Consider the following 26,157-nt stretch of genomic DNA (forward strand, 5'->3'; position numbering starts at 1 on the left):
TCATTGCCGCCCACTTAGCCAATCAAAAAACTCACAAACTCCACAACTCTTCTCCACTGCAGCACACAAAGCTCGGCCACACCCCAACTGAGCCAACACCATACAACCCTTTCCATTCACAGCCACAAACTGAACAGACAACCAAGGCAGCACCGCAACATCCACCAATCAAGACCATCACCACTTCCACAAGCAAAACAATTCGCACACTCCACAAATTCTGTCCACATATGTTTCAATAACCACGGCAATACTTCACTCAGTCCATTCCACATACCAAAACACCCCACCTTCACTTGGTTATCATCGACCGAGAATGAAGAGAAAAGTTTGAGCTGCACCATATAGCCGAGAGTGAGGGAGGAAGTTGAGAGCTGCAAATTCCAATTCTGGTGCTATCCGCGAGTTGCATTTCCCTTTTGTCTTGTCCGTAAGCTGAGGGAGAAACCAGAGAACCATCACCACCTTCGATAACCTCAGACCAACATCACAACTGCAACCTTAACCACTCTGCACCTCGCCAATTCCAGCCGCAACCCACTGAACCAGGACCACTACCCTGTCACGTGCTTGTGAGCCGAGAGGAGGAAAACATTTTCCAGATTTTCGTGTGAAAGCTTGACTAGTGGTGAGGTAATTTCTGGATCATTTTAGGATTAATCTGAGGTAGTTGGAGTTATCTAGTAATATGTATGTGATGTTAGAGCATTCGGAAGTTGAATGGAATCATTAGAAAATTCTGTTTTGAATGATGAGGTACCATCCGAAAGCTGAGATGATAACGCACTCCAATTCTGATTTCCTGTGACGATTTGAGCACTTAAGTGGATTTAGTCATATGAAAATGTGATGATTTCTATTTTGCATGCTGATTGTACCTTCGGATGGCATAGTGAAGGCCTACAAAAAAAAAAAAAATTTGGTTAGCTATAAAGCTCCTGCTGTGAGCTTGATGCACTTGTTTTATTTTGGCTGCTGAATGGGTTTGAATTGGACAATCTGAGCATGAATGATGTTTATCTAACTGGATTTTGGATGATTATCAGGATTAGAGTCTTGCATGTGTTAAATTTCGCAATCAAATGGTGAAAACAAAGCTGTGGAAAATTCTGTCTTGGCTAGAAAATTTTGCCGTGAGCTTGCTTGGGGTAGTGCAGCTTAAATTGGTTTTGATTTTTGTAATTTGGGCTTATAATCATAATTATATAGCTAATAATAAGTACTTAGGCCCTGCATGTAGCTAATTAGTTGTTAAAACAGAGGAATAAAAATTCAAAAGTGCAATCTGCCTTAAAGCAAGATCATCCGGACCAAACAGAAAAATTTCTGGAAATTTTGGGGTTTGTAACCATGGTTTAAATTCAACTCTTAATCTGGAAATGTTCATTATCTTGCTATGTGTTTAAATGCTGAATTTGAGTAACTAACACCATGATTAAACCAAGGGAAAAATTCGAACTAAAGTAGATGGGTTGCTGGAAATTTTGGGTGATAGCCGAAGGGGTATGAACCAGAATTTCAATATCGTTGGAAAATTTCAAGTTGTTTCTGGAAATTTATTTTATTTCCTTGGATTATGGTGGCTCAGAATTTCATAAGAGATACAAATTTTAAGATATACAATTTGTTCAGCAATGAACCAATTAGTACATATAAAGCTGAAACCAAAAAACGCTAGTATACAATTGCTGGAATTTTCGTTGAGACAACCGAGAATTGAGTTGAAAATTTGCTTGGTTCTTGGAAATTTTTCTTGAAAAATGATGCTTGGAAGATGTTGTTTTGGAGCCCTATAAGAAATGTACGATGGTTTGAATAAAAACTTTTGGTGTGAAAAGAAAAGAAAAAGGAGTTTTTCATAAGTGAAAAATGAAACTCCAGATTTTCGGAAGTCCCTGACCAGTCTCGATAAAACGGTTATATCTTGGTGTAGGAAAATCCGTTTAAGGCGCCGTCAGCGGCATTTGAAACTAGAATCATAGATCTTCGCCCTGTAGAAATTTCGTATTTTTACTCCATGTGTACTACTGTCGGTGAATTTTCAAAGTAAACTGTTTGGCATGAATGACCTGTTTCATTTTAAATCTCAACTTGAAATCGGATTGAGACCTTATATTACTAGTGGTTCAAACTCTTGACTGAATTGTGGTTTGACCCTAGGGTGTTCCTGAATTTTACAAAGAATTAGAGGGTAAGAAGGTACTTGCTAAACGTATGCTTAAGCCTGGCTAGTGAAACAATTTCTACTCGTATTCCAATGTTCGCAAAGCTAATGGTCGACATTATTTTCATTGGAGCATCATGTGTCGAAATTGTTGACGGTGGGCTCTACGAATTCCCACTTTTGAATTGATGGTTGATTTATTGGAAATTGGTTGGTGGTGGGCACTATGAATTCCCACCCTGCATGGATAACTGAATTGCTGAAATTGTTTAGAAATCTGTGCTACTATTTTGTGAAACTGTGAGTTGATATAAGTACTGATTACCAAGTGCTAAGTATTGACGAAGCCTTGGTAAATTTTCCTGCTTATGCTTAGATATAAATTTGTTGGAACACAGGGCTAAGAATTGACGAGCCCTAGTGTTATTACTGTTTAAATTCTAGTTGTGCAATATTGAGGAAATGAGATTTTGGATTGGAATCGAAAATGTGAGAAGTTGTACCGACCTTGTGACTCCAAGTAAACGCTTGACTAAGTAAATGAAAAATATTTTTCCTTAAGTCTCGAACGGTACAGATTTAGCATCGTATTGCTAAACATAGTGTCTACTATTTTTGCCTTAGAAACTTGGGCAACATGACTTTTATTCCTTAAGTTAGACTAGCCTTATCAATTTGGGAAAATGATTCTCCCAGACTCAAAACCTTAGTTTTGTTCCAAATTCCTTCGTTCTTTATAAATCATTTAAGGCTAGTCGGAACTAAGGAAAATTTGAAAGGTGAAACTCGATCACTTTGGTTTTAAACGTAGAAACCTGCTTGGCAAGAAGAAAAGAAAAACCTTATTCTAGCAACATTTTTCAATAGACCTTACCCTAAAGCCTTAGCAAAGATTTTGTAGGCACAACCACTCCAATGAACATTTTTTTTTAAGGTTTACTTTTAGCCTTGATATTAATTATCTTGCCGACTTATTTTAAGAAAATAATAATAGTATTTTCTTCGAGGAAAAGCATTCCAGAAATCTTATAAGAAATATTGTACGGTTCTCACAAGCTCGATTCCAAGTAAAATATTTTGAAAAAAATAAACTAGCAACATGCTAGAAAACTCTACATGCGCAAGCCAACAGTTCCAATAGAAAACTTATGGCTTAAATTCTGATATTCTAGGATTTTACGAGGACGCGGAACTCGATCCTCAATCCAATATCTGAACTTCACTCTTGGTGAGTGTCCCTGCTTGTTCTATGTTATGTGGTTAAGCGCTTTATCAATTCGCTATGTGATAATTGTCAAAATGCAATAAATGATTTTGATCCATCGAAGTGAGCAGTGTGTACTTTATCGCACTAGCCGTTCGAGTGGTGACATGTGTGAAACATTTTCTAATGAATCTAAATGTAGTTGCGTCGCTGGGTGAATTCCTCGACATCTGAATCCAACTACCATAACATCTGAATCTGTAGTTGCGTCGTTGGGTGAATCCCTCGACATCTGAATCCAACTACCAAAACGTCGTTGGGTGAATCCCTCGACAAATTTATTACGGGTATATCTCGAGTATACTGCGTCGGTAGATGAAGTTTGGGCCCAAAGCAGAGGTATGAACGGTGACGGGTTAGGATTAAAATAAGTGTATCTACATGGAAATTAAGTAGGGAAAGTTGACGGAGGGTCAACTACGATGATATCTGATCAAGCGTGGAAAATGGCTCCTGAGAGCCCTTGTATCCTACCTTGTGCTGTTACACGCTTTCCTAACTGTTTCGATTTGATTTAAATTATTAACCGCTGTTTGATTTATGTGATTGCATGTTTTGGGGCACCACTGAGCTTTAGCTCACCCCACGTTTATTGTTTTCCTTAACAGGTTCTGGAAACTGAAAGCTGGAAGCTTACTTATGTTTTCCTTTTTGAATTGTATTTGAATATTATAACTTATTATGTGGACTGTAATGTGTTATTTGAAATAATTCACTTTTCCTTTGGATTGCCACTTGAAGCTGGAAAATGTGTAACCTTAATTCGATTACTTGGCTTGTAAGTTGTATTATGGATTTATGAATTTTATCTATACGGTTTGCGATGACTTTGTACTTTGATAAGTAGCACGTAGGACGTTTAAGGGCCTCGACTGGCGATTTCATCATCGCTATCTTTGAAGATTCTGTGACTTTAAGGATGACTCCATTCGAGAAAACTTGTTTTTGTAATAAATTAAGTTATCCTTGAAAGGATTTGGGCTAGAATGCTTGCGTGAGTCCTGGCGAGAGTTGGGCAGACGGCCCGCCAACCCTTTGGTTCGCCTCAGGGGGAAGTGGGGTCGCCACAACACATCGTGGATTCGAGGGAGACTGGATGGCAGTTCCAATCGATACGCGACCACTCCTACCCTCTGAAGGATCTTGTAGGGTCCGACGTACCGCGGTTGAAGTTTCTTTCCTTTGCCCGCTGTGATACTTCGTAAGGGTGTGATCTTGAGAAATACATGATCTCCAACTTCAAACTCCAAGTCTTTTCTTCGATTATCTGCGTAGCTCTTTTGTCGACTTTGAGCTGTTTGGATTCGTTGCCGTATCAACTTGACCTTCTCTTGAGCCTCTTCCATCCATGGAATAGTTGCTGGGTCTAGTGCTTTTTTTTCGCCAACTTCATCCCAGTAAATCGGCGACCGGCACTTGCGTCCGTAGAGGATTTCGTACGGAGCCATTTGAATTGACGAATGGAAGCTGTTGTTGTACGGAAACTCTACCAAGGTCATGTGCTGATCCCAGTTGCCTCCAAAGTCCAAAATGCACGTTCGTAGCATGTCCTCGAGCGTTTGAATCGTCCGTTCTGACTGGCCATCCGTCTGCGGATGATAGGTCGTGCTCAAATTGAGTTTCGTCCCCATGATTTCTTGAAACTTCTGCCAAAACCGAGATACAAACCGTGGATCCCGGTCGGAGACGATGCTCACAGGAACACCGTGTAGTCTTACTATCTCGTCCATGTACAGTCGGGCCAACTTGTCCATTGAATACTTCATGTTCACCGGCAAGAAATGGGCCGATTTGGTTAATCGATCCACGATCACCCAAACGGCATCATGTCCTCTTTGCGTTCTCGGTAAACCTGAAACGAAGTCCATGGTGATGTTTTCTCACTTCCATTCGGGTATCTCCAAGGGTTGTAACAAACCCGATGGTTTTTGATGTTCGGCTTTCACCTGTTGGCAAACGAGACACTTTTGTACGTATTGAGCGATTTCCTTTTTCATATTGTCCCACCAATAGGTTCCTTTCAGGTCCTGATACATTTTTCTGCTGCCCGGATGGATTGTATACTTAGACCGATGAGCTTCCTCCAGAATCTCTGCTTTCAACGACTCATCCTTTGGTACCACTATTCGGTTTCGATACTTCAAAATGCCCTCAGGACTTAAATTGAAGTCCGTAGTTTCACCTTTTTCCACTTTCTCTCTCCACTTCCGTACCATCAAATTTTCGCCTTGCGCCTCTTTAATACGTTCCAGTAGAGTGGAGGTTACCCTAACATTACTAAATATCACCTTATGACCCTCAAGACAGGGTCTCCACTCACACACGGATTCTAATAAATCCCACTCCTTAATCATCAACCCTGCTACTTGCACCTTACGACTCAAGGCATCAGCTACCACATTTGCCTTTCCTCGATGGTAATTGATTGTGCAGTCGTAATCTTCCAGGAATTTCATCCACCTTCGTTGCCTCATGTTCAATTCCTTCTGGGAGAAAAGGTACCTAAGACTTTTGTGATCCGAATACACTTCGAAGGTCACCCCATATAGGTAATGCCTCCACTTTTTCAGTGCAAAGACAACTGCAGCTAGTTCCAGATCGTGAGTCGGGTAGTTCTGCTCGTGAAGCTTCAATTTCCTAGAGGCGAAAGAAATCACATTCCGGTTCTGCATCAATACGCACCCCAATCCTTCTCGCGATGCGTCGGCATACACCGCAAACCCGTCCACTCCATTTGGCAAAACTAGCACTGGAGCCATGGTCAATCTTCTCTTTAGTTCCTGAAAACTTGTTTCGCATCGAGCGTTCCAGACAAATCGACCATGCTTCTTCGTCAGGTCAGTTAAAGGTCCTGCTAATTTAGAGAAATCTTTAATGAACCTTCGGTAGTACCCAGCTAGCCCTAGAAAGCTGCGAATTTCCGTGGGATTTTCTGGCCTCTTCCAATTTGTCACGGCCTCTACCTTCGCCGGGTCCACCGAAATGCCTTCGTGGGAGATTACGTGTCCTAGGAATGCTACTTTCTCCAATCAGAACTCGCATTTACTAAACTTAGCGTACAACTGATGTTCCCTTAACGTCTGCAACACCACTCTCAAATGCTCCTCATGCTCCTCGCGTGTCTTAGAGTAGACCAAAATGTCATCGATGAACACAACAACAAATCGGTCTAGATAGGGTTTAAAAACCCTATGCATTAGGTCCATAAAGGCGGCGGGAGCATTGGTCAGTCCAAAGGGCATAACGGCGAACTTGTAATGCCCGTATCTCGAGTTGAAAGCAGTTTTCGGAATATCCTCCTTCCTAATTAACAACTGATAATATCCTTGTCGGAGGTCCAACTTTGAAAAAACCACTGCTCCTTGCAGCTGGTCAAACAACTCGTCGATATGGGGCAGTGGATATTTATTCTTGATTGTTACGTTGTTTAGACCCCGATAGTCAATACACATCCTCAAGGTTCCGTCCTTTTTCTTCACGAATAGGACAGGAGCCCCCCAAGGAGACCCACTCTCGTGAATGAATCCCCGCTCCAAAAGATCTTGTAATTGCAGCTTAAGCTCCTTAAGTTCTGCAGGCGCCATTCGGTAAGGGGTTTTTGAGATAGGTGAAGTTCCAGGTAACAGGTCTATTCGGAATTCTATCTCCCGTTCTGGAGGTAAGGCTACTAACTCATCAGGGAATACATCCGGAAATTCCCTCATTACGGCCACGTCTTCCACCTTTAATTTATCCGTAGGGGTGTTAATCAAAAAGGCCAAAAATCCTTGCGCCCCTCTACTTATCAGTTTCCTAGCTCGGATGCCCGAAATTAAAGCAGATGAGGCTAACCTACCCCTTATATCCAACCTTAAGGTTGCCTCGCCAGGAATGCGAAATTCTACTATTTTCGTTTTACAATCCAGTTGGGCGTTATATTTAGCTAGCCAGTCCATACCCAAAATCACATCATACCCCTTAATGGATAAGCTAATCAGGTCTCCTAAAAATCTCCTTTCACCTACCCATACATCACAATCCCTATAAACCATACTAGTCACCAAACGTTGATTTCCCGTAGGTGTACTAACTTCTAGGTCATATGGTAAACTAGCAGGTTTTATATCGATGCCACACATGAAATCAGGGTTAACAAACGAATGAATGGCACCAGGATCAATTAAAACTTTGGCAAAACGGTGGAAAATAGGGATCGTACCTTCTACGACCTCCGAAGACTCTGGGACCTGATGGGGCTCTATAGAGTACACCCTAGCCGGCATTTTAGGTTTGGACCCATCTCCCTTGGCTGGTCCAGTATTGGTCCTCGGCGGTAGTTGGCTTCCTTTTCCATCTTGTTTCAGGACCGGGCAAGTAGCCAATTGGTGGTCTGCGCTTCCACATCGCAGACATTTACCCTGTTTCCTCCAGCAGTTATCTTCGTTGTGGTTTGACTTCCCGCAATGCCCGCAGGGACCGCGAGATGCTGAAACCGAGCCACTCTGAGCATTTCCCCTTTGTCCTCGCCCAGCTTGACCACCCCTGAATGGAGTCCCTCTGCTTGAACCAAAATGTCGACCACCACCCGTTCCTCGTCCAAATTTAGAGGGAGTACTCTTTTCACCCTGTCCAGAGCTACTCCCAGGGAAGCCACGCTTCTTAGCCTGGAAGTTCCGGACTTGCAACCGTGCACTCTCAGCTCGTTGAGCCTTTTCCACAACCTCGCTGAACACATTGATTTGAGCCACGGCGAGGTCTTTCTGGATCTCAACATTCAAACCCTGAATAAAGCGCCTAATCCGTCTTTGCTCAGTCATGATTAACTCAGGTGCAAACTTGGACAGGCGGGTGAACTGACTCTCATATTCCGCCACAGTTTGAGTCCCTTGGCGAAGCCTAATAAACTCGTCCTCCTTCCTCTCCTGGACTAGAGGAGGGAAAAACTTTGCATTAAACTCTCTAATGAAGTTCACCCAAGTCCTGGGTGTCTGCTCCCTTTCCCATTTCTGTCTAATTACGTTCCACCAGGAACGGGCTGCCCCCTCAAGTTGAAACACGGCAAAAGTCACATGCCGTTCATCAGGGTAGTGTAGGGCTACAAATATGTCAACCATCTTTTCAAGCCACCTCTCGGCAACATCCGGATCGGGTCCCCCAACAAACTTCGGTGGAGCAAACTTTTGAAAACGTTCGAGAGCTCTATCTTCGCTCTCGATATGATGGCCAGGGTTTCCGGGGTTTCCAGGATTAGGGTTTCCAGGATTTCTGGGCTTGTTGCTGCACTACTTGTGCTAGCAGGTTTGTCATTTGCTGCATAGCAGCAGCTATTTGCACATTAGGGTCGGCTTGTGGTTCAAGATCGGGTCCAGTCGAGGTTTCCCCCGTACCCCTAACCGGTGTGGGTTGTCTAGTTCCGCGCCCACGTCCCCGACCACTCCAGTACCTTCCATAAGTTTTACTTGGTCTAGACAAGAGTACTAAACCAAAGTAGTAACAAGGCATGTAAGTAACACTCGAAACTTTCACATAACACATATTTATACATTGCAAACATGATCACAAACATATATACAAGCCAAGCAAGATCAAGCCACACACATATATACAATCAGTCGAGTCATGTACAGGCAAGTCAGAAAAACATAGACGATCCCCCGAGGAATGGCCATATCAAAAGAAATTTACACGTAGCTAATCCAACAACCAAAACGATTAGCTAAGGCTCTATCCCTATCCCTATGTACATACAAAAACCACCAAACTATCCCAAAAGAAGCCTAGAAGTCAAGGCCTAGTCAGTTGCCGGGGTCTGGGACCCAGGCGACGGGGTAGACTCCTCCCTAGCTTCGGCCCCCGCACACGAAGCCTCATCGCTATACTCCTCAAGGCCATCATCACAAAGATTAAGGATCGACTCAGCGCGACCCCTGACCTTACGAGCTCGCTTAATCTCGCGCTCTCGTGCCTCCCTCAGTTGAGCGCAGAGGTCGTCAACCCTATTTTCGACCTCAAGCACGTCGTATTCTATCTCTGTAATACGTGCAGCTTGCTTCTCGTTGGTCGCCCTATCCTGGATCGCCTCGACCTCAAGTCGAGCATTCTCTCTAGCCAACACCTTACGCTCCTTGTCCAGAGCAAACACGAGAGCGTTCGGATAGGCATACTTCTCTTTACACGCGCACCGTCGGAGACGGTTAGATGGGCTCTAACGAATAACGGCCCCTCCTGGCCGTATCTGATATGGGATCACGGGGAGTGCTCTGCGAGGTCTCACTCCCGAAGGACTAGTACTAGGGTCACCCTGTCCGGCCATCCTACACCACAAGAACAATTAACCATAAATATAAGCTTACAGGCCATAAACAACAAATCCTCAAATCAAGCAGTCCTATAACACCCAAGCTAATTCAAACCTAGGCTCTGATACCACCTGTGACAGCCCCACCTTCCCCTAAGGCGAACCAAAGGGGCTACCGGACTACCTGCCCAGCTCTCGCCAGGACTAACGAATCAGTATACGTCCATCCATTACGTTCCGGAACATACCAATGCGCGCAAACAAGCCAAAATCACAAAATAAAAAAAAATGAAAATCGAAGCCGATGATGAACAGTACCGGCCACGTCAAAATCCGGAGTTCAACCAAACATCAATCCAACATATACATACATTGAAATTCAACATTTACAACCAAATGGCATGCCACAAAAACCATTCATCATGAATATACATGTTTGGTTTGCCAATCAGAAGAAAACGAACCCAATACACATTAGGGTTTCATTCAAAGAGCTATTCAAAAGATACATTTACATGAGCTCAACTTGCTAGTACAACCTTTCCAAAAGTGATCATTTTCCTGTAAGGAAAACAAATGGAACGGAATGAGCTTAAGCCCAGTGAGTTACTACCACATAAGCAACAAAGAGCATATAGCATGTCCTTTCAATTAAAGTACACAATTAAGGAATGAAACAAAACGGTAAAAGGATACGGACGGCTCTCAAGAGCCCATTTCCTCGCTTATATTCTTGATCCAACCTCATTGACCCTCCGTCAATGTTAAAAGTACCAAACCGTAGACCTCACTTTACTTCCATTCCTTCCACCCAACATACCCCAACCGGGCCCGCACTCCAAGCAGTAACTTTAGGTGATACTCGAGTACATCGGAACCAAGGGTCTCATTACCACAAGATTCCCATTTCAGTCCCCGTGGCTAGTCAATTTTCACGACCAAGCCCTCGCTGGCTCGATTCAAGTGACTACCAACGGGGTCGAGCTCAGTAATACAGTAGGGCCGTTGGATACTCGTCCAACCGACACCCAAACAATATCCCATGAATGAAATCCAATAACTCATATAGCAAGTACAGTAATACAGTGAAACGGTAAACAGTCATTCACAGGAATAAAAGGAATGAGGGCGGTCAAGTACACCCTTACCCTAATCATTTCCAATAGCCAAACAAGCCTTCAAGGCATCACAATCACATATAGCAAAGCCACATTATAAACATCCAAGTGAGTAGTATACTCACCACTCACGTAGGTGAGGTTTCATGCACCGCCGTCCAAAGTACGTCGTGCACTAACGTCACGCCCTAGAACACGTAAACAAATACCATGAGACTCGACAACGAGTCATAAAGTCATGCCAATCACAACCCCAATAGGGTTTCATATGCATATATAAGCATGATAGCAAACCAGAAAATCAGGAAATGTAACTATATTAGCCCTAACAACAAAACAGTTTTGGCCTCCTTATGCGGTAATGGCACAAAATGCGCTATGCTTATCGGATGAGAGTGTAAGACCCACCATCTCGAAGCTAAAAGACAGGGCTACAACAATGTAGAAGGTCACTCAGTCCAAATCCTAGCACAACTAGGTCAAAAATGCAGAATACCAAACCAGAACCGTAATTGCAGGTTTACAAATCACACTATGCTGTAATTAGTCCAACTCAGTCTATACAGGTCCAAATGGATTGATTCCAAAGGCATGCGGTAGCCAATACATCCAGCCATATTTCATCAGAAGACACCAACATCCAAATCCAAAGCAATTCCAGTCAAAACAGACGATTACAAGCGCAGTTCGCACATTCTGATCAACCCAGAATAGCAACAGTAAAATCGACATATCTCACTCTACACTACTCCAAATGACCTGAAATTTTACAGGCACCTCAAACACATAAATACCTACAACTTTCATGTTTTAAGGAAATGCCAATTCGGCCTCTAACCATATGATACAAAACCGGACAGAAAAGGGGGTTATGAAACCCTAACATCCTCAAATTCCTTCCAAACCCAAAATTGGTTGCAATTACCAATCATTTACACCTACTAGAGTCATTACCCCTCATTACCAACTATCATAAATAACCACAACATCATGATCACATTAAACCAGAAAATTCATCAATAAAATAAAAACTTCACCAATTCATCTCAAACCAAGAAATAAACCACAAATTTCAGCACTTTAGCCACCACTAGGCACAAATTAAGCATCATTAGGTGTAGGAGGAAGTTCAAGCACCACTTACCTAGTAAACAAGAGAAAAGGAGTTGTAGAACACCTTAGCTTCCTTGAACACTTCCACAAAAACACTTACTAGCACCAAAGGAAGGGATTTTATGGAGTAGAAACTAATTTATGTGATTGGTTTTGGAAGATTGAGCTAAATGGAAGCTAAAATGTTGAAGAGTTTCTTTCTTCTTTGCTCAAGAGAGAACCGGCCATGGAGGAGAAGAAAAGAGTGAATTTTAGTGATTTTTTTGGAGATATTTAACTCAATGGTAAAAGTCAAAAAGGGTGAATAGTGTCCAACCAAGGATATAGTGACACTTGGCACTTCATAAATGCATCTTTATCACTTGGTTCCTTCTCACATCAATCAAATCACCTTCTCTACTTATCTCTTAACACCCGATAAATTTCACACAGTATCCGGAATTTAACCTAATTGGCCGAATTTTTCCGAACTTTTCGCACTAGTGGGTCCCACGTCCATTATATACTCGTAATTTTTCAAAAACTCTCCAATACTAGAAAAATCATCTAAAAACTATAATTACTCATAAAATTTACCAGGAGAATTTTCCTAAGCCAGAAAATGCAAAAACTATGCCTTTAAATGGGAAAAATCCTAAGAAAATTATTAGGGATTTACGGGTTCTCACAGAAACCCAAGTGGAGAAGGACTACTGAGAGGTATCTCACAAGGAGATCAAACCTCAATTCCTTTCCCATTTTGTGGCTATTGTGAAAAACCCAATCATATTGAGGTGGGTTGTTGGAAAAAAGGGGGAAGATGTCTGCGTTGTGGGAGCGCCAAGCATCGGATTGCTAATTGCCCGGTGCAATTGCGTGAAAAGAAAGGAACCCAACAACCAACCAAGACCAACCCTGGACCGTCAAATGAAGAAGGGAGTGGAATGAAGATTCTCGTTTCTTTTGAGAACGTAGAAGGTACAATGTGACGCCCCCACATCTCCCTAAGGCGAACCAAAGGGTATCCACGGGACGCCTGCCCAGCTCTCGCCAGGACTCGAGCAATTCCATTCAACTTAAAACCAAACCGAACATTTCGAAGAGAGCAACATGAATACAAATAATGCGGAAGCATTCAAACTTAACAAGTCACTTAACATGTAACCAGTACATCGGGTAATCATAATACGACTTAAATTCTAAATACACGTCAGGGCCCAAATTTTTTTACATTTCAATTCCAAAAGTACAACCCAAACCAGGGCATAGCCAAAATATAGTAGAAATTCTAAACAAAAGAACAACGAAGGGTTTCTCCATTCTTCTCCGAGATTTGGTCCTGTTAAGGAAAACAAAACTATAGGGTGAGCTAAACGCTCGTGAGGCCAAGAACACACATGCAAGCACATTGTTCAAATAGCAATCCCAAATTTATTACATAAAACCGTGATATTTCAATAATCAACCATTCGAGCAGGAAAAGTAATCAGAAACAATTCAAGGATATAGTAGCTCTTAGGAGCTAAGTTCCACTCGCTCTGCCAATGCCATTCGTATACCTTCCCGCGATGACCCTCCGTCAACCGGGTCGGTATTTCCATTTCCGTAGATCACCACTTACTTCCCTCCGTCCACCGTACACCTCCAGGGCCCACAAGTCATTTATAAGGCGATACTCCACGAGTATGCCAAGCAAGACCTCTCATTAGGTCGAGCTTATATATCTCATGGCTCGCCCAAGTTCCCGACCAGGCCCATTGCCGGCTCGAGTCCAAGGTCGGCCTATGAGTTTGGGCGTCCCCCATTCATTTGAAAGTCGAGGAGGTTCACTCCAACGACGTATGTAGTCATAACATACCATTGCATTTCATTCATTCATTCAATACATTTCATTCATTCATTCATTCAATACATTTCATTCATTTGAAATTAGAACGAGTGTGATAAAGTACACACCCGCCATTATTTTTAAAATCTCCAACAATTACCACAAATAAGCAAGTATCAAGGATTCACACACTTGACACTCACCGAGCAATTCAATAAGAATTATTTTCTGGAAGTTCAAAAGTCCACTGTAAGATCCTCTTGAAGGTCTTCGTGTGCACCTGGGCAGATAATAGTGGATAATCACTCAAATATCCCAATTATCAAGGAAGATTGTACACTAGTACAATCTAAAGAATACTTCACGAAAATGAACCTCAATTACTCGTAAATCGAGATTCAACTTGCGTTTTATTAAGTACAATATTAATTAAGTTTTTATCATGAAAATCGAGGGCAAAACGTTTGAGTAATCTAAGAGAATTAAGAGTTTTTGGAAAAACTCCTTTGCCTTGAAAATTGAAAATTTTCAGTTTTATTATAAATCTTTGAAAATTCGTATCTCTCTCGATATAAGCCCAAAATTGGAAAACTTTATACCGTTAGAAACCTTTTGGAAAGTGTTAAAAGTTCTTAGAAGACACTTTTCCATGAATCTAAGTGGAAAGTATTCAAAAATGAGCTTGAAATCACTGTTCCAGAATGTTCAGGATTGAGCTAAGGTTGGTTTTTCGTTAACTTTGGAAATTTGGCAGAATTCACTCGTTCCAAACTAGCTCTTGAAACTTATAACTCAATTAGAGGTGTAAGTAAGGTTTTGGTCAGAACAAGCGGATTGAGAATTGGAGTTTCGAGTACCGAAATACGGTAGCTCGAAGTTAGGAAAATTCAGGTCTGGTGAACAATTTCCAGATTTGAGTTTCCAAAATTGGAACCTTAGCTAAGTATCAAAACGAACTTGGATTGGTATAAAATTTTGCAGTATGTTACTCCTTTATGAAAGGTACCGCTCTATCAAAATTCAGGGAAAAATACCTTCGGGAAGGTAGTTAATTAATCATCCAAAGTTCAGGAGAATTTCTAAGGCAATCTGCCTTTTGACTTTCTGTTCCCAATTCAAATCGTTTAACGAAGAAAGTTATCCAACCATGGTTCATTTGTGAAATAAAGGTCTAAGAAACATCCATGATACCTTTGGTAAGTGTTTAGCATCAAAAACTTCAATTAATAAGATCACTCCCAGGTTTTGTCCCAAACCAGTCCAAGTATTATGGTTTTTCCAAAACAGGGCAGTCCTCTTGTTTTTGTCACAACTCAGTCAATTTAACTCAGAACACAGCATGGTTTATGTCGTCGAAAAATGCATTCATAGGGCTATAATATCACAGAAGAAATCATTTCAAAATTCGGCACCCAACTAGTTCAAAATCGGGCATCAATTTGCTGCCTTATCACTTCATTCCAGTTGAACAGAGTAACAGGACAGCGATCTTAAAACATTTGGTTTGGCTCACTCTCAAAGAATCAGAATGTGCATTTTATCTCAAATTAAATCCTGGAATGTCTAGTTTCAAACGCCACTGACGGCACGTGATTTCAACATCCGAGGGCAGAGTTATGGCCGAAACACTACCGCTAGTCAAAGCCATACGTGAACAGTTTCCAGATTTGCTAGTTTCACAAAAAAAATTCATTTGCCCAACCAAACCTCATTATTTTTCAATGAAATTTTTCACACATCTAATACGTCATATAAACATCAAATTCAAGCCATTTGATCATTTAAAATTGGTCTTAAAATGGCCGAACAAGGCAGGGGCAAAATCGGGAACTTTTGCTTCTTGCACCCAATGAAGTTCCTATCAATTACACACCATTAATCCATCATTTTAACCACTAAACCAACAATATATCCACCATTAATCATCAAATCAGCAACAACCCAAGAGTGGGAGTTCATAGAACCCACTTTCACATTTTTCCAACAATATCAAGTCATCTACTTACATGCAAGTACTTAGAGATGCATATCTACTACTATAAATCAAGTTTAAGGTGATGGATCATATTATACCTTCTTAATGTACTAGATCAGAATTTTTGGCCCTCAAAATGCTCCAAGAAACCGTGATTTCCAGCACCCTTTTGCAGCTCAAAATGATCTCCTAGTGTTAAGCTAAGTATGGTGCAAGTTTGGTTGAATTTGGAGATGTTTTGGTGGTGGTTTGAGTAGGATTTGTGAAGTAAAATTTTGAAACAATGGAGTTAGAGAGGGAGAGAGGGCTGGTCGGCACTCTTGGGAAGGAGGAGAGAGAGAGTGATCAGATTTTTAAGCTTCCAAGAGAAGATACTAACTTGTGGCCACAAATTACCCATTAGTCAACTCACATTAGGGTGCGTTTGGCGCGGTTAGGGCTCGTTTTCTCGCGCGTTTGGTTCACTAGTGCACTAAACCTCTAATGCACTTATATTCATGTAAATATTATTCACTCTTAATTGTCCCGAAATAAGGGTCTAAAGTCCCTCAAATAAAGTCGCGCGTGTGAAAACGCGTACCGTCAATTTTAACGCTATAACGCGAAACCTCCGAAAATTTCTTATAACGATTGTACTACTAACTATCACTTGAGTATTTATTCATAAGATTACCTATTTTAGGACCATAGTACAAGTCTCCAATATTCCAAACTTATTGCACTCTCACGCGGATAAAATCTCCAAGCACTATTCACTATTTTTACTAAACGCGCTCCAGGAAATTAATTTTTGAAACGAGTCACTTTAAAAATATAACGAAGTTATATTACCATGTATTTAGGTCTAATAAGACTAGAAAATATTCCTCGTGGTAAAAATCCAATTAAATAATTTATTAAGCCATAAATTAGGCTTAAAAATAATAGTTTTTACGAGTCCTCACATACAAGCCATTGGTTATTTCAGATTTTGATGGATTCCGTTAATGGAAAAATTTTGAGGACGAAATTTCTTAAGGGAGGGAGAGTGTGAGAACCCTAAACCTTTCGCATTTTCTCAGCCTTTTGGTTTATTCTTATTCCCCCTTTTAAGTGAAAATTTGTTAACCAATTTGTTATTTCGCGTATTTGTGTATGAGATATGTATATATGTGTATGTGTTGGAAATGCGGTTGAGCACGGCAATCGAACTCAGAAAAGAGGAGAAATTTTGTGAAAAAGCTGAAGGGCCAAATCCGGCCAGTTCTTAGCCGGATTGCTGGCCGGATTGTTTTGGGGTTTTGAAAAAAAATGGTTTTTGATACTGCCCTGAATCCGGCCAAGAATCCGGCCGGATTGTGACGTGTCACAGTTAGTCATGAGGTTTGACCGGCTGTTTCCTTCCTTCTTATCCTACTTTTGGCCCAAAATATCTTCATTTGTTCCTCAGCTCAGCCGTGTGTCTTTGAGAGAAGGGAGAAAACTCTTATTTTCCAACTTCTATTTTCACTCAAATCTTGAGATTTCACCGTTGGATTTTCAAACCACTCCGTATAAGTGCTAGCTAAGGTGGGTTAAAGGTGATAGTAGAGTTATTTTTTGAGGAGAAGCCTTAAGTTTTTACCTTTCTTGAACTCATAAGGTGAGTTGTTAAGAAACCCCCTTTTTGTTCTAAAGTTGGTTAATTAGTGGTTTGTAAAGGGTAAAGATGCTATATTATGGATGATTTTATGGTTCAAAGTCAAGTTGGACCATTTTCCGATTTATTGGGAATTTTTCTGATTTTATATGATAGTCATGGATTGGTCTTGGATTGATGGACTAAAATAGTGTTAAATGGAACCTTTATACATTAATTGCGGTTGTTTGCGGAAAATTTCCGCTTGAGGGGATAAATTCCGGTTTTTAGGGTTTAATTTGGGGGTTTTCTAATGGCTGGCTTTTGAGCTTCTAATTAGCTTTGATTGAAGGGTATTGTGGTTTAATTAAACGTGTTTTCTCGTTTATAAACTGAATGTATGATTGTGTTTGATTCTTGTAAGGTTGGGTTTTGGATTGTAGGGTGAAAGCGAAAAATTTAAGAGGACATGTCGTCCGTTGATTTCCTTGTAATGTGAGTAGGTTAGAGTGGTTTTTGAAATGTGTTTTGTGTCAAGTTGGGCGTATTTCATGGAAAACTACTTTGGTGCTCTCGAAGAGTGTTCGAGAAGCTATTTTTCATTTGAACTCATATACTTCCGCTTGGTGAATATCATGGCCATTTTACTATTTTAAAACATGATACCTCTTCAATTTGAAATTCCAAATGTTTATTTACTCCTTACCAACATAAAGAGGGATGATGATGCGAGACGCGGAAGCTACTTCGGATCTAGAGGAACACGATGAAGATTTGATGGAGTTGAATCTGAACTTGGACCACTGAAGAACAGATTTAACGGTAGAGGACGCCACAATCAAGTATGTGTGCTTGATTGATAAGTCAAGAACAGCCTAGGATCAACTCTAGGATGTTCAACTTAGCTTTCACAAGCTAAGGGAATTTGCCACAAGGAATGGACGAAATTCTGGAAATTTTATTCAATACTCTCAAAAACTGAATGTAACATGCGGCTTGAGGCTATTAATAGCCGTAACTAAGACCTAATAACTGGAAAAATAACAAGGAAAGTTCGGCCAGCCCCTTGGGCCTTCACTTGACCGAAAGCTAGCCCAACTAACTATAGATCACAGGCCTCGGGTACTTAACCGCAGCTTAGCCCGCTATTTGGAGCTTGAACACTTGCATCTTCAATTGTAAGCAGCATTTTGGTAGTCGTGCAAGGATATTCCAACTCAATTCCTTCAATGGCCGGTTTCTCTTGGATTTGGATGGCACGTACCAAGGCTTGGAGGGACTCCTTGAATCTCTTAGCTCGTGCTCGTGTCACCGGGCCTAGGGGCACCTTCACAGGGTCTACTTGTACACTTTGGGTCTCGTGCTCAATCGCATCATTCCCCTCCTCTTGAAAAGGATTTGCCCTCAAATCGTACTCGTCCCCTGCAATAAATGGGTTTAGATCAGCAACATTGAATGTAGCACTAACATTGTACTCACCAGGCAGATCTAAGCGGTATGCATTGTCGTTAATGCGCTCAATGACTTGAAAAGGCCCATCTCCTCTTGGTGACAGCTTGCTTTTCCGTTGGTTTGGAAATCTCTCCTTGCGCAAATGTAACCAGACCCAATCACCTGGTTCAAAGACAAGCTTGCGCCTGTGCTTATTAGCTTGTTGGACATATTGGGCCGTCCTCCTCTCGATATTGGTACGAACCTTGTCATGTAATGATCTCACGAACTCAGCTTTCTTCTTGCCATCTAAGTTCATATGCTCAGAAGAAGGTAATGGCAACAAATCTAAGGGAGTTAAGGGGTTCAAACCATACACAACTTCAAAAGGCGAGAATTGTGTAGCACTATGCACAGCCCTATTGTATGCAAACTCAACATGAGGTAGACACTCCTCCCATGACTTGATATTTTTCTTTATGATTGCACGTAGGAGTGTGGATAAAGTCCTATTGACTACCTCAGTTTGTCCGTCCGTTTGAGGATGACTAGAGGTAGAGAACAACAGTTTGGTTCCCAACCGACCCCATAAAGATTTCCAAAAATAGCTCAAAAACTTGACATCTCTATCAGATACTATAGTCCTAGGTATGCCATGCAAATGAACAACCTCTTTAAAGAATAAATCAGCAATGTGTAAAGCATCATCCGTCTTATGACATGCAATAAAGTGAGCCATTTTGGAGAACCTATCTACCACAACAAATATAGAGTCATGGCCACGCTTTGAACGAGGTAACCCAAGCACGAAATCCATGGAAATGTCAACCCAAGGTTGGTGAGGTATGGGTAAAGGAGTATACAAACCGTTTGGGTTGACCCGAGACTTAGCTTTGTGGCACACGCCACATCTTTCAACAATTCTCTCCACGTTCTTGCGCATGCGAGGCCAATGGAAGTGTTCCTGCAATACAACTAATGTCTTGGTGACACCAAAGTGTCCCATTAGTCCACCACTATGTGACTCCTGAATAAGTAAGTTACGTATGGACCCTCGAGGAATGCACAACTTGGTAAGATAAAATAAGAACCCATCATGTACGAAGAATTTTTCAAAGTCAGATTTTCCCCAATTCGCATAAGCGTTCGCAAAATCCAAGTCATTCTTATACAACTCCTTCATGAGTTCAAAGCCTAGGAGTTTAGCATCTAAAGCAGTGAGCAAAATGTGTCTACGAGATAAAGCGTCAGCTACGACATTAGACTTACCTGTTTTGTATTTGATGACGTATGGAAAAGACTCAATGAAGGCTACCCATCGGGCATGTCGTTTGCTCAGCTTTTGTTGTCCTTTTAGGTGCTTGAGAGACTCATGGTCAGTTTTGATGACGAATTCCCGGGCACGTAGGTAGTGTTGCCATGTCTCCAAAGCACGTACAAGGGCAAACATCTCCTTGTCATAAGTTGAATAGTTGAGGACCGCGCCATTTAATTTCTCACTAAAGTAGGCAATCGGTCTCCCTCCTTGCATGAGTACGGCTCCTACTCCTACACCTGATGCATCACATTCCACTTCAAAAGTGAGATCAAAGTTAGGTATTGCAAGGAGTGGTGCATGTGTGAGTTTGTGTTTCAGCAATTGGAAAGCCTTATCTTGGGCTTCCCCCCAAAAGAACTTCTCGTTCTTCTTTATGACTGCGGTAAGAGGTGCAGCGATGGTGCTAAAATCCTTCACAAAACGACGGTAGAAGCTTGCTAATCCATGAAAGCTGCGCACATCACTTACTGAGGTAGGTGTTGGCCACTCTTGGATGGACTTAATCTTCTCTTCATCTACATGAATGCCCTGTGCACTTACAACATATCCTAGAAACACAACACGATCAGTACAAAATGTGCACTTCTTAAGGTTGGCATATAGCCTTTCCCTTCGAAGTACTTCAAAGATGGCTTTGAGGTGCTCAAGGTGTTCCTCTAAGCTTCTGCTATAAATCAGAATATCATCAAAGTAAACCACTACAAATTTCCCAAGAAAAGGTCTCAAAACATGGTTTATTAAACGCATGAAGGTACTAGGTGCATTAGTTAAACCAAATGGCATTACTAACCACTCATATAGACCATGTTTAGTTTTGAAAGCGGTTTTCCACTCATCTCCCTCTTTCATTCTTATTTGGTGGTAACCACTTTTCAAATCAATTTTAGTAAATATAATGGCACCATGCAATTCATCTAACATATCATCTAACCTAGGGATAGGGTGACGATTTTTTACCGTGATTGCATTGACTGCTCGACAGTCGGTGCACATTCTCCACGCTCCATCTTTCTTTGGCACGAGAATCACTGGTACAGCGCATGGACTTAGACTTTCTCTAGCCCAACCTTTCCTCAACAATTCCTCCACTTGCCTTTGCAATTCCTTTGTTTCCTCAGGACCCATTCTATAGGCTGGTTTGTTAGGCAATGGTGCTCCAGGAATGAGATCAATTTGGTGCTCGATTCCCCTTAGTGGTGGTAGTCCATCAGGTACATCCTCAGGAAATATGTCCTCAAATTCCTGCAAGAGAGGTAAAATAGTAGAAGGCAAGGAGTCAGTGGGTATGAATGAAGTGACCAACTCTTCTTTGCACACGAGCATAAGTAAGAGTTGGTTGGAAGACAAAGCTCGCCTTACATCTTTGGCTTTTGCTAGCAAGCTTAGCTTCCCCTTATTTTCTTCTCTCATAGCCGACCCACTTGTTGCCTTTTTCTTCCCTAGGGGTTCGGCCCTACTCTCTCCTTTTTCTTCCTCACTTTTCTCTCGCTTTTTCCTCTCAAGTTCTAGCTCATACTCCTTTTGCAGCCTCATTTGATCTTCATACACTTGTTTTGGGGTGAGGGGTACAAGTGTCACCTTTCTATTGCAATGAGTAAAGACATATTTATTAGCTCTTCCCTTGAATTCGACATCGCGATCATATTGCCAAGGCCGTCCAAGAATGAGGTGACTTGCTTGCATTGGCACGACATCACAAGTAATCTCGTCTTCATACTTGCCAATTCGGAATGGCACTTTCACTTGTCTAAACACACGTATTTCCCCTTCATTGTTCAACCATTGAAGGCGATAAGGTCTTGGATGTTTGATAACTTGGAGCCCTAGCATTTCTACCATGAGTAGACTAGCGACATTGGCACAACTCCCACTATCAATAACAACACTACACACCTTATCCTTGATATGACACCTTGTGTAGAAAAGGTTGTCCCGTTGTACCTCCATTTCCTCCTCTTTGGCGCGGGTAGTGAGGACCTTTCGAACCACTAGGCATCCAATCTCCTCATGCGTAGGTATCTCCTCACTCGATTCATTCTCTTCCTCTTCTAGAGGCGGTATCCCCTCGTACTCCTCTTCCTCATCTGATACAATTTCCCCATTTGGCAACATCAGCATGGTCCTTTGGCTGGGGCATTGAGAAGCGATGTGGCCAAATCCTTGACACTTAAAGCACTTGGTGTCTCGACCACGTGGTTTGGAAGCTGCATTATTAGCGTTAAAGTCAGGCTTGGGCGTTGCCTTGGAAGGGAGGCCATTCGGCCTTGGAGGGTAAGAAGGAGCTGCGGCCTTCTCCTCCCTCTTTGGTTGAGAAGTGCGCCAATTTCCAGCTTGATAAGTAGTGCTTTGTCGCGCAGTACCCCTCCTCTTGAGGCGTCGTTCAATTGTAACCGCTTTCTCGAGCATTTCATTCATGTCGAGGTAGTGTTGGAGTTCCACTACTTCGGCAATCTCGGGCCTCAATCCATGTAGAAAATGAGCCATAGTGGCCTCTCCATCTTCACGCAAATCCGCCTTCATGATGGCCATTTCCATCTCCTTGTAATAATCCTCAACTGACATGGACCCTTGGTTGAGAGCTTGTAGCCGACGGTGTAGATCTCGACTATAGTAGCTCGGAACGAACCTTTTTCTCATCAGACTCCTCATTTCCTCCCAAGTTTCCACAGGTCTCTCACGATTTCTCCTTCGACTTAGTCTAAGTTGGTCCCACCAAATGGAGGCGTAGTCAGTGAATTCTACGGCTGCTAGCTTCACCTTTTGCTCCTCCGTATAGGTGTGGCATTCATAGACTAACTCAATTTTTCGTTCCCATTCCAAGTACGCCTCGGGGTCCGACTTGCCTTGGAATGAGGGGATCTTGAGTTTGACACCTTTAATGGTGTCGTCTCCTCGACGTTGGAACCTTTGATCATTTTGGTACCTTCCCTCAAATGCTTCCTCTTCATCGTTTGAGTATGCCGATTCTTTGCCCTTACTCGGGGTAGGTGGAGGTTTCGAGTTCTCCAACTGATCAATTCGATCATGCAATGGCTCAATTTCATTCTTAAGCAATCGTTTGAACTCCCTCATCATGGCTTCCAACTGTAGTTTGATGTCCATGGTTTGTTCACCAACTCCACTAGACATATTTTAGTCCACCTGCAAAACAAATAAACAAAACGAGTTCCTCTCTCTTTTTCTTTTTTTAATACGATGTTTAGGTCACTCACACTCGTGTTTCACTCAAGTGTATCACTCTCTAATAATCTTACCAAGCAATTCCTTGGCTTGCTAGTTGCTTGAGTTGAACAAACTAGGCGTCACCACAATGTACGTTCTTGACTAGTCAACAGGTGACACACAAGCTAGTAGCAATAAAATGGAGTTGAATGACTGAAGACCCAGACACGACTCAAGACTCAGAATATAGCTGGACAATAACTAACGACTCAAAAGAAAGTAAGACAATTAACTTGAATGCTGAAATTTTGAAAATACTAGAAAACTCTACCTGAAACCCAATTTTCTGGAATTTGTTGAGCTGCTGGTCCGTGGCCTTTTGGTAAGGGTTTTGGAGTATTTTGGGTAGCCTTAGGCTGCTCAAATAATGGGCACTCTACTACCTAAAACTCAGCCCAATCGGGTGTCACAATTGCTCCAACGGTTTTAGGAACATTCAAGAATTCAAGATTCGGAATTGGAAAGTGTGATCTGATTTGGACACTTGGGGTTGCCAAGGATTGGAAACCTTGGAGTTTGGTCAGATTTGGGAGTCCCAAGTGGTTCAAATTCGAAATTTTGGGGCTGGTCAGATTTGGAAGTCAGATTTTGCACCAAATTTGGTAAACTTGTAGGCTGTCAAGAATTGGAGGTTGTTCAGATTTGGAAGTCCAAGTTTGACTCAGATTTGGTGGCTTGAAGGCTGACCAAGACTAGGGCTGTTCAGATTTGGAAGTCCAAGTTTGACTCAGATTTGGTGGCTTGAAGGCTGACCAAGACTAGGGCTGTTCAGATTTGGAAGTCCAAGTTTGAATCAGATTTGGTAAAACTTGAAGGCTGGTCAAGAATTGGAGGTTGTTCAGATTTGGTAAAACTTGAAGGCTGGTCAAGAGTTGGAAACTAGAGCCGTCTTTCTTGAAAAATTTTTTTTTTTTTTGACTTCTGTTGGGGTGTTTTCACACAATAGCCAGCTAGTTTAGACCACAATTTCACAGCAATTAACGTAAACAACTTGGACAGATTTGGTTTCAAGATCAAAGTTCCATGAAAACAAGAACACGGTTGAAGGTTTATTTCAGGTTTCAAGACTGCCAAGATTAACCTCTTTGATCCAAGAAGCTCAAGACTTCCCCAATAAGGTTTTGATGTTCGAGTTTTGCAAAGCAACAACACAAAGGTTCAAGAAACAAGTGCAAACAGATTCGGCATCCCAACAAATTAATTCCAGCAACGACTCAAGGGAATGACAATAAGGTATGCATCACAATAGATTTTTTTTTTGGATTTAAACAGAACATAAACACAAGACAAAACTGGACAGAAAATTTCGGACAACAACTAAACAACAAAGACAGATTTCTGACAAGGAAACAACCAAGACAGATTTAGGACTTGACAAACCCGAGCACTTGAGCTACGAATTTAGAAGACTAAAACAGATCTAAAAACAATAAAAAGGGATATTCGTGATACCTCTAACCAGCTCTGATGCCAGCTGATGCGAGACGCGGAAGCTACTTCGGATCTAGAGGAACACGATGAAGATTTGATGGAGTTGAATCTGAACTTGGACCACTCAAGAACAGATTTAACGGTAGAGGACGCCACAATCAAGTATGTGTGCTTGATTGATAAGTCAAGAACAGCCTAGGATCAACTCTAGGATGTTCAACTTAGCTTTCACAAGCTAAGGGAATTTGCCACAAGGAATGGACGAAATTCTGGAAATTTTATTCAATACTCTCAAAAACTGAATGTAACATGCGGCTTGAGGCTATTAATAGCCGTAACTAAGACCTAATAACTGGAAAAATAACAAGGAAAGTTCGGCCAGCCCCTTGGGCCTTCACTTGACCGAAAGCTAGCCCAACTAACTATAGATCATAGGCCTCGGGTACTTAACCGCAGCTTAACCCGCTATTTGGAGCTTGAACACTTGCATCTTCAATTGTAAGCAGCATTTTGGTAGTCGTGCAAGGATATTCCAACTCAATTCCTTCAATGGCACGTTTCTCTTGGATTTGGATGGCACGTACCAAGGCTTGGAGGGACTCCTTGAATCTCTTAGCTCGTGCTCGTGTCACCGGGCCTAGGGGCACCTTCACAGGGTCTACTTGTACACTTTGGGTCTCGTGCTCAATCGCATCAGATGAGTTAGGGTTTTCTCGGCAACAAATGAACTACTTTTAAGTGAGATTTTAAGTATGAAATTAAGGTATTTTTGTCCTCCTTTTCACATGATTTTCATCAAGACATTTAGGCAATTCTAGCTACTTGAATATGAGTTGATTTTGAACTACATAAACGATCCCGAAAACAATATTTCTTCGCCTATCTAGTTGGATTCCGACCTGTCTTTGGTTCAAGTGTTTTCTGTTGGAAATTTATAACCCTTTTGAGTTTAGTTCTACGTTTGGTTTATGAAACCCTAGTTATTTCTGTCCACAGGTCCAAATGCCTTAGTTTCACTTTAAAGTCATTTTTATACGTTCTACTCATCATTTGTCGGGTTTCTTCGATTTCGCCTAATTATTTGTGCTAGATGAACTGTAATATTCTTTCTTGTTTAATCTTAGGTTTTCTCCGTGACTGAGGGTAATATCCGGAAGGATATTTTGCACGTTGTTTTGCGTACATAGGTGAGTGTTCCTTGTTTGCTATATTTTCCTTGACTTCATGGCTTGTGTTATTGTTTGATAATGTGTTAAGTGCTTTCATGGATTTCCAAAATGAGTTTTCTAGGTGAGTGTGTACTTTATCGTACTCGACCTAAAGGAATGTGAAATTTTCAATGATTTCAAGGATTGAAACGTTACTTGTGCATGCTGTAAGCCTTTTGGTTGAATTGGGCCCTGCCCTTCTGTGACGCCCCACATCTCCCTAAGGCGGACC

The 26,157-nt window shown here is 41.7% G+C and overlaps 1 protein-coding gene across 1 annotated transcript in view; it reads right to left on the bottom strand.

The window, feature by feature from the left end:
* The window catches only part of LOC140007263 (uncharacterized), a 31,299-nt gene continuing 5,142 nt past the window's right edge, over nt 1-26,157 (bottom strand). Inside the window, exons 3-7 of the mRNA XM_072049971.1 lie at nt 20,533-20,731; nt 20,016-20,199; nt 18,784-19,055; nt 9,340-9,531; nt 1-129 (exon numbers count right to left, since the gene is read on the bottom strand). Of these exons, the coding sequence (XP_071906072.1) occupies nt 1-129; nt 9,340-9,531; nt 18,784-19,055; nt 20,016-20,199; nt 20,533-20,731 (976 nt within the window). The remainder of the gene's footprint in view (nt 130-9,339; nt 9,532-18,783; nt 19,056-20,015; nt 20,200-20,532; nt 20,732-26,157) is intronic.

This window comes from Coffea arabica, chromosome 5c, assembly GCF_036785885.1.
Source record: "Coffea arabica cultivar ET-39 chromosome 5c, Coffea Arabica ET-39 HiFi, whole genome shotgun sequence".
NCBI classification, from domain to species: domain Eukaryota; kingdom Viridiplantae; phylum Streptophyta; class Magnoliopsida; order Gentianales; family Rubiaceae; genus Coffea; species Coffea arabica.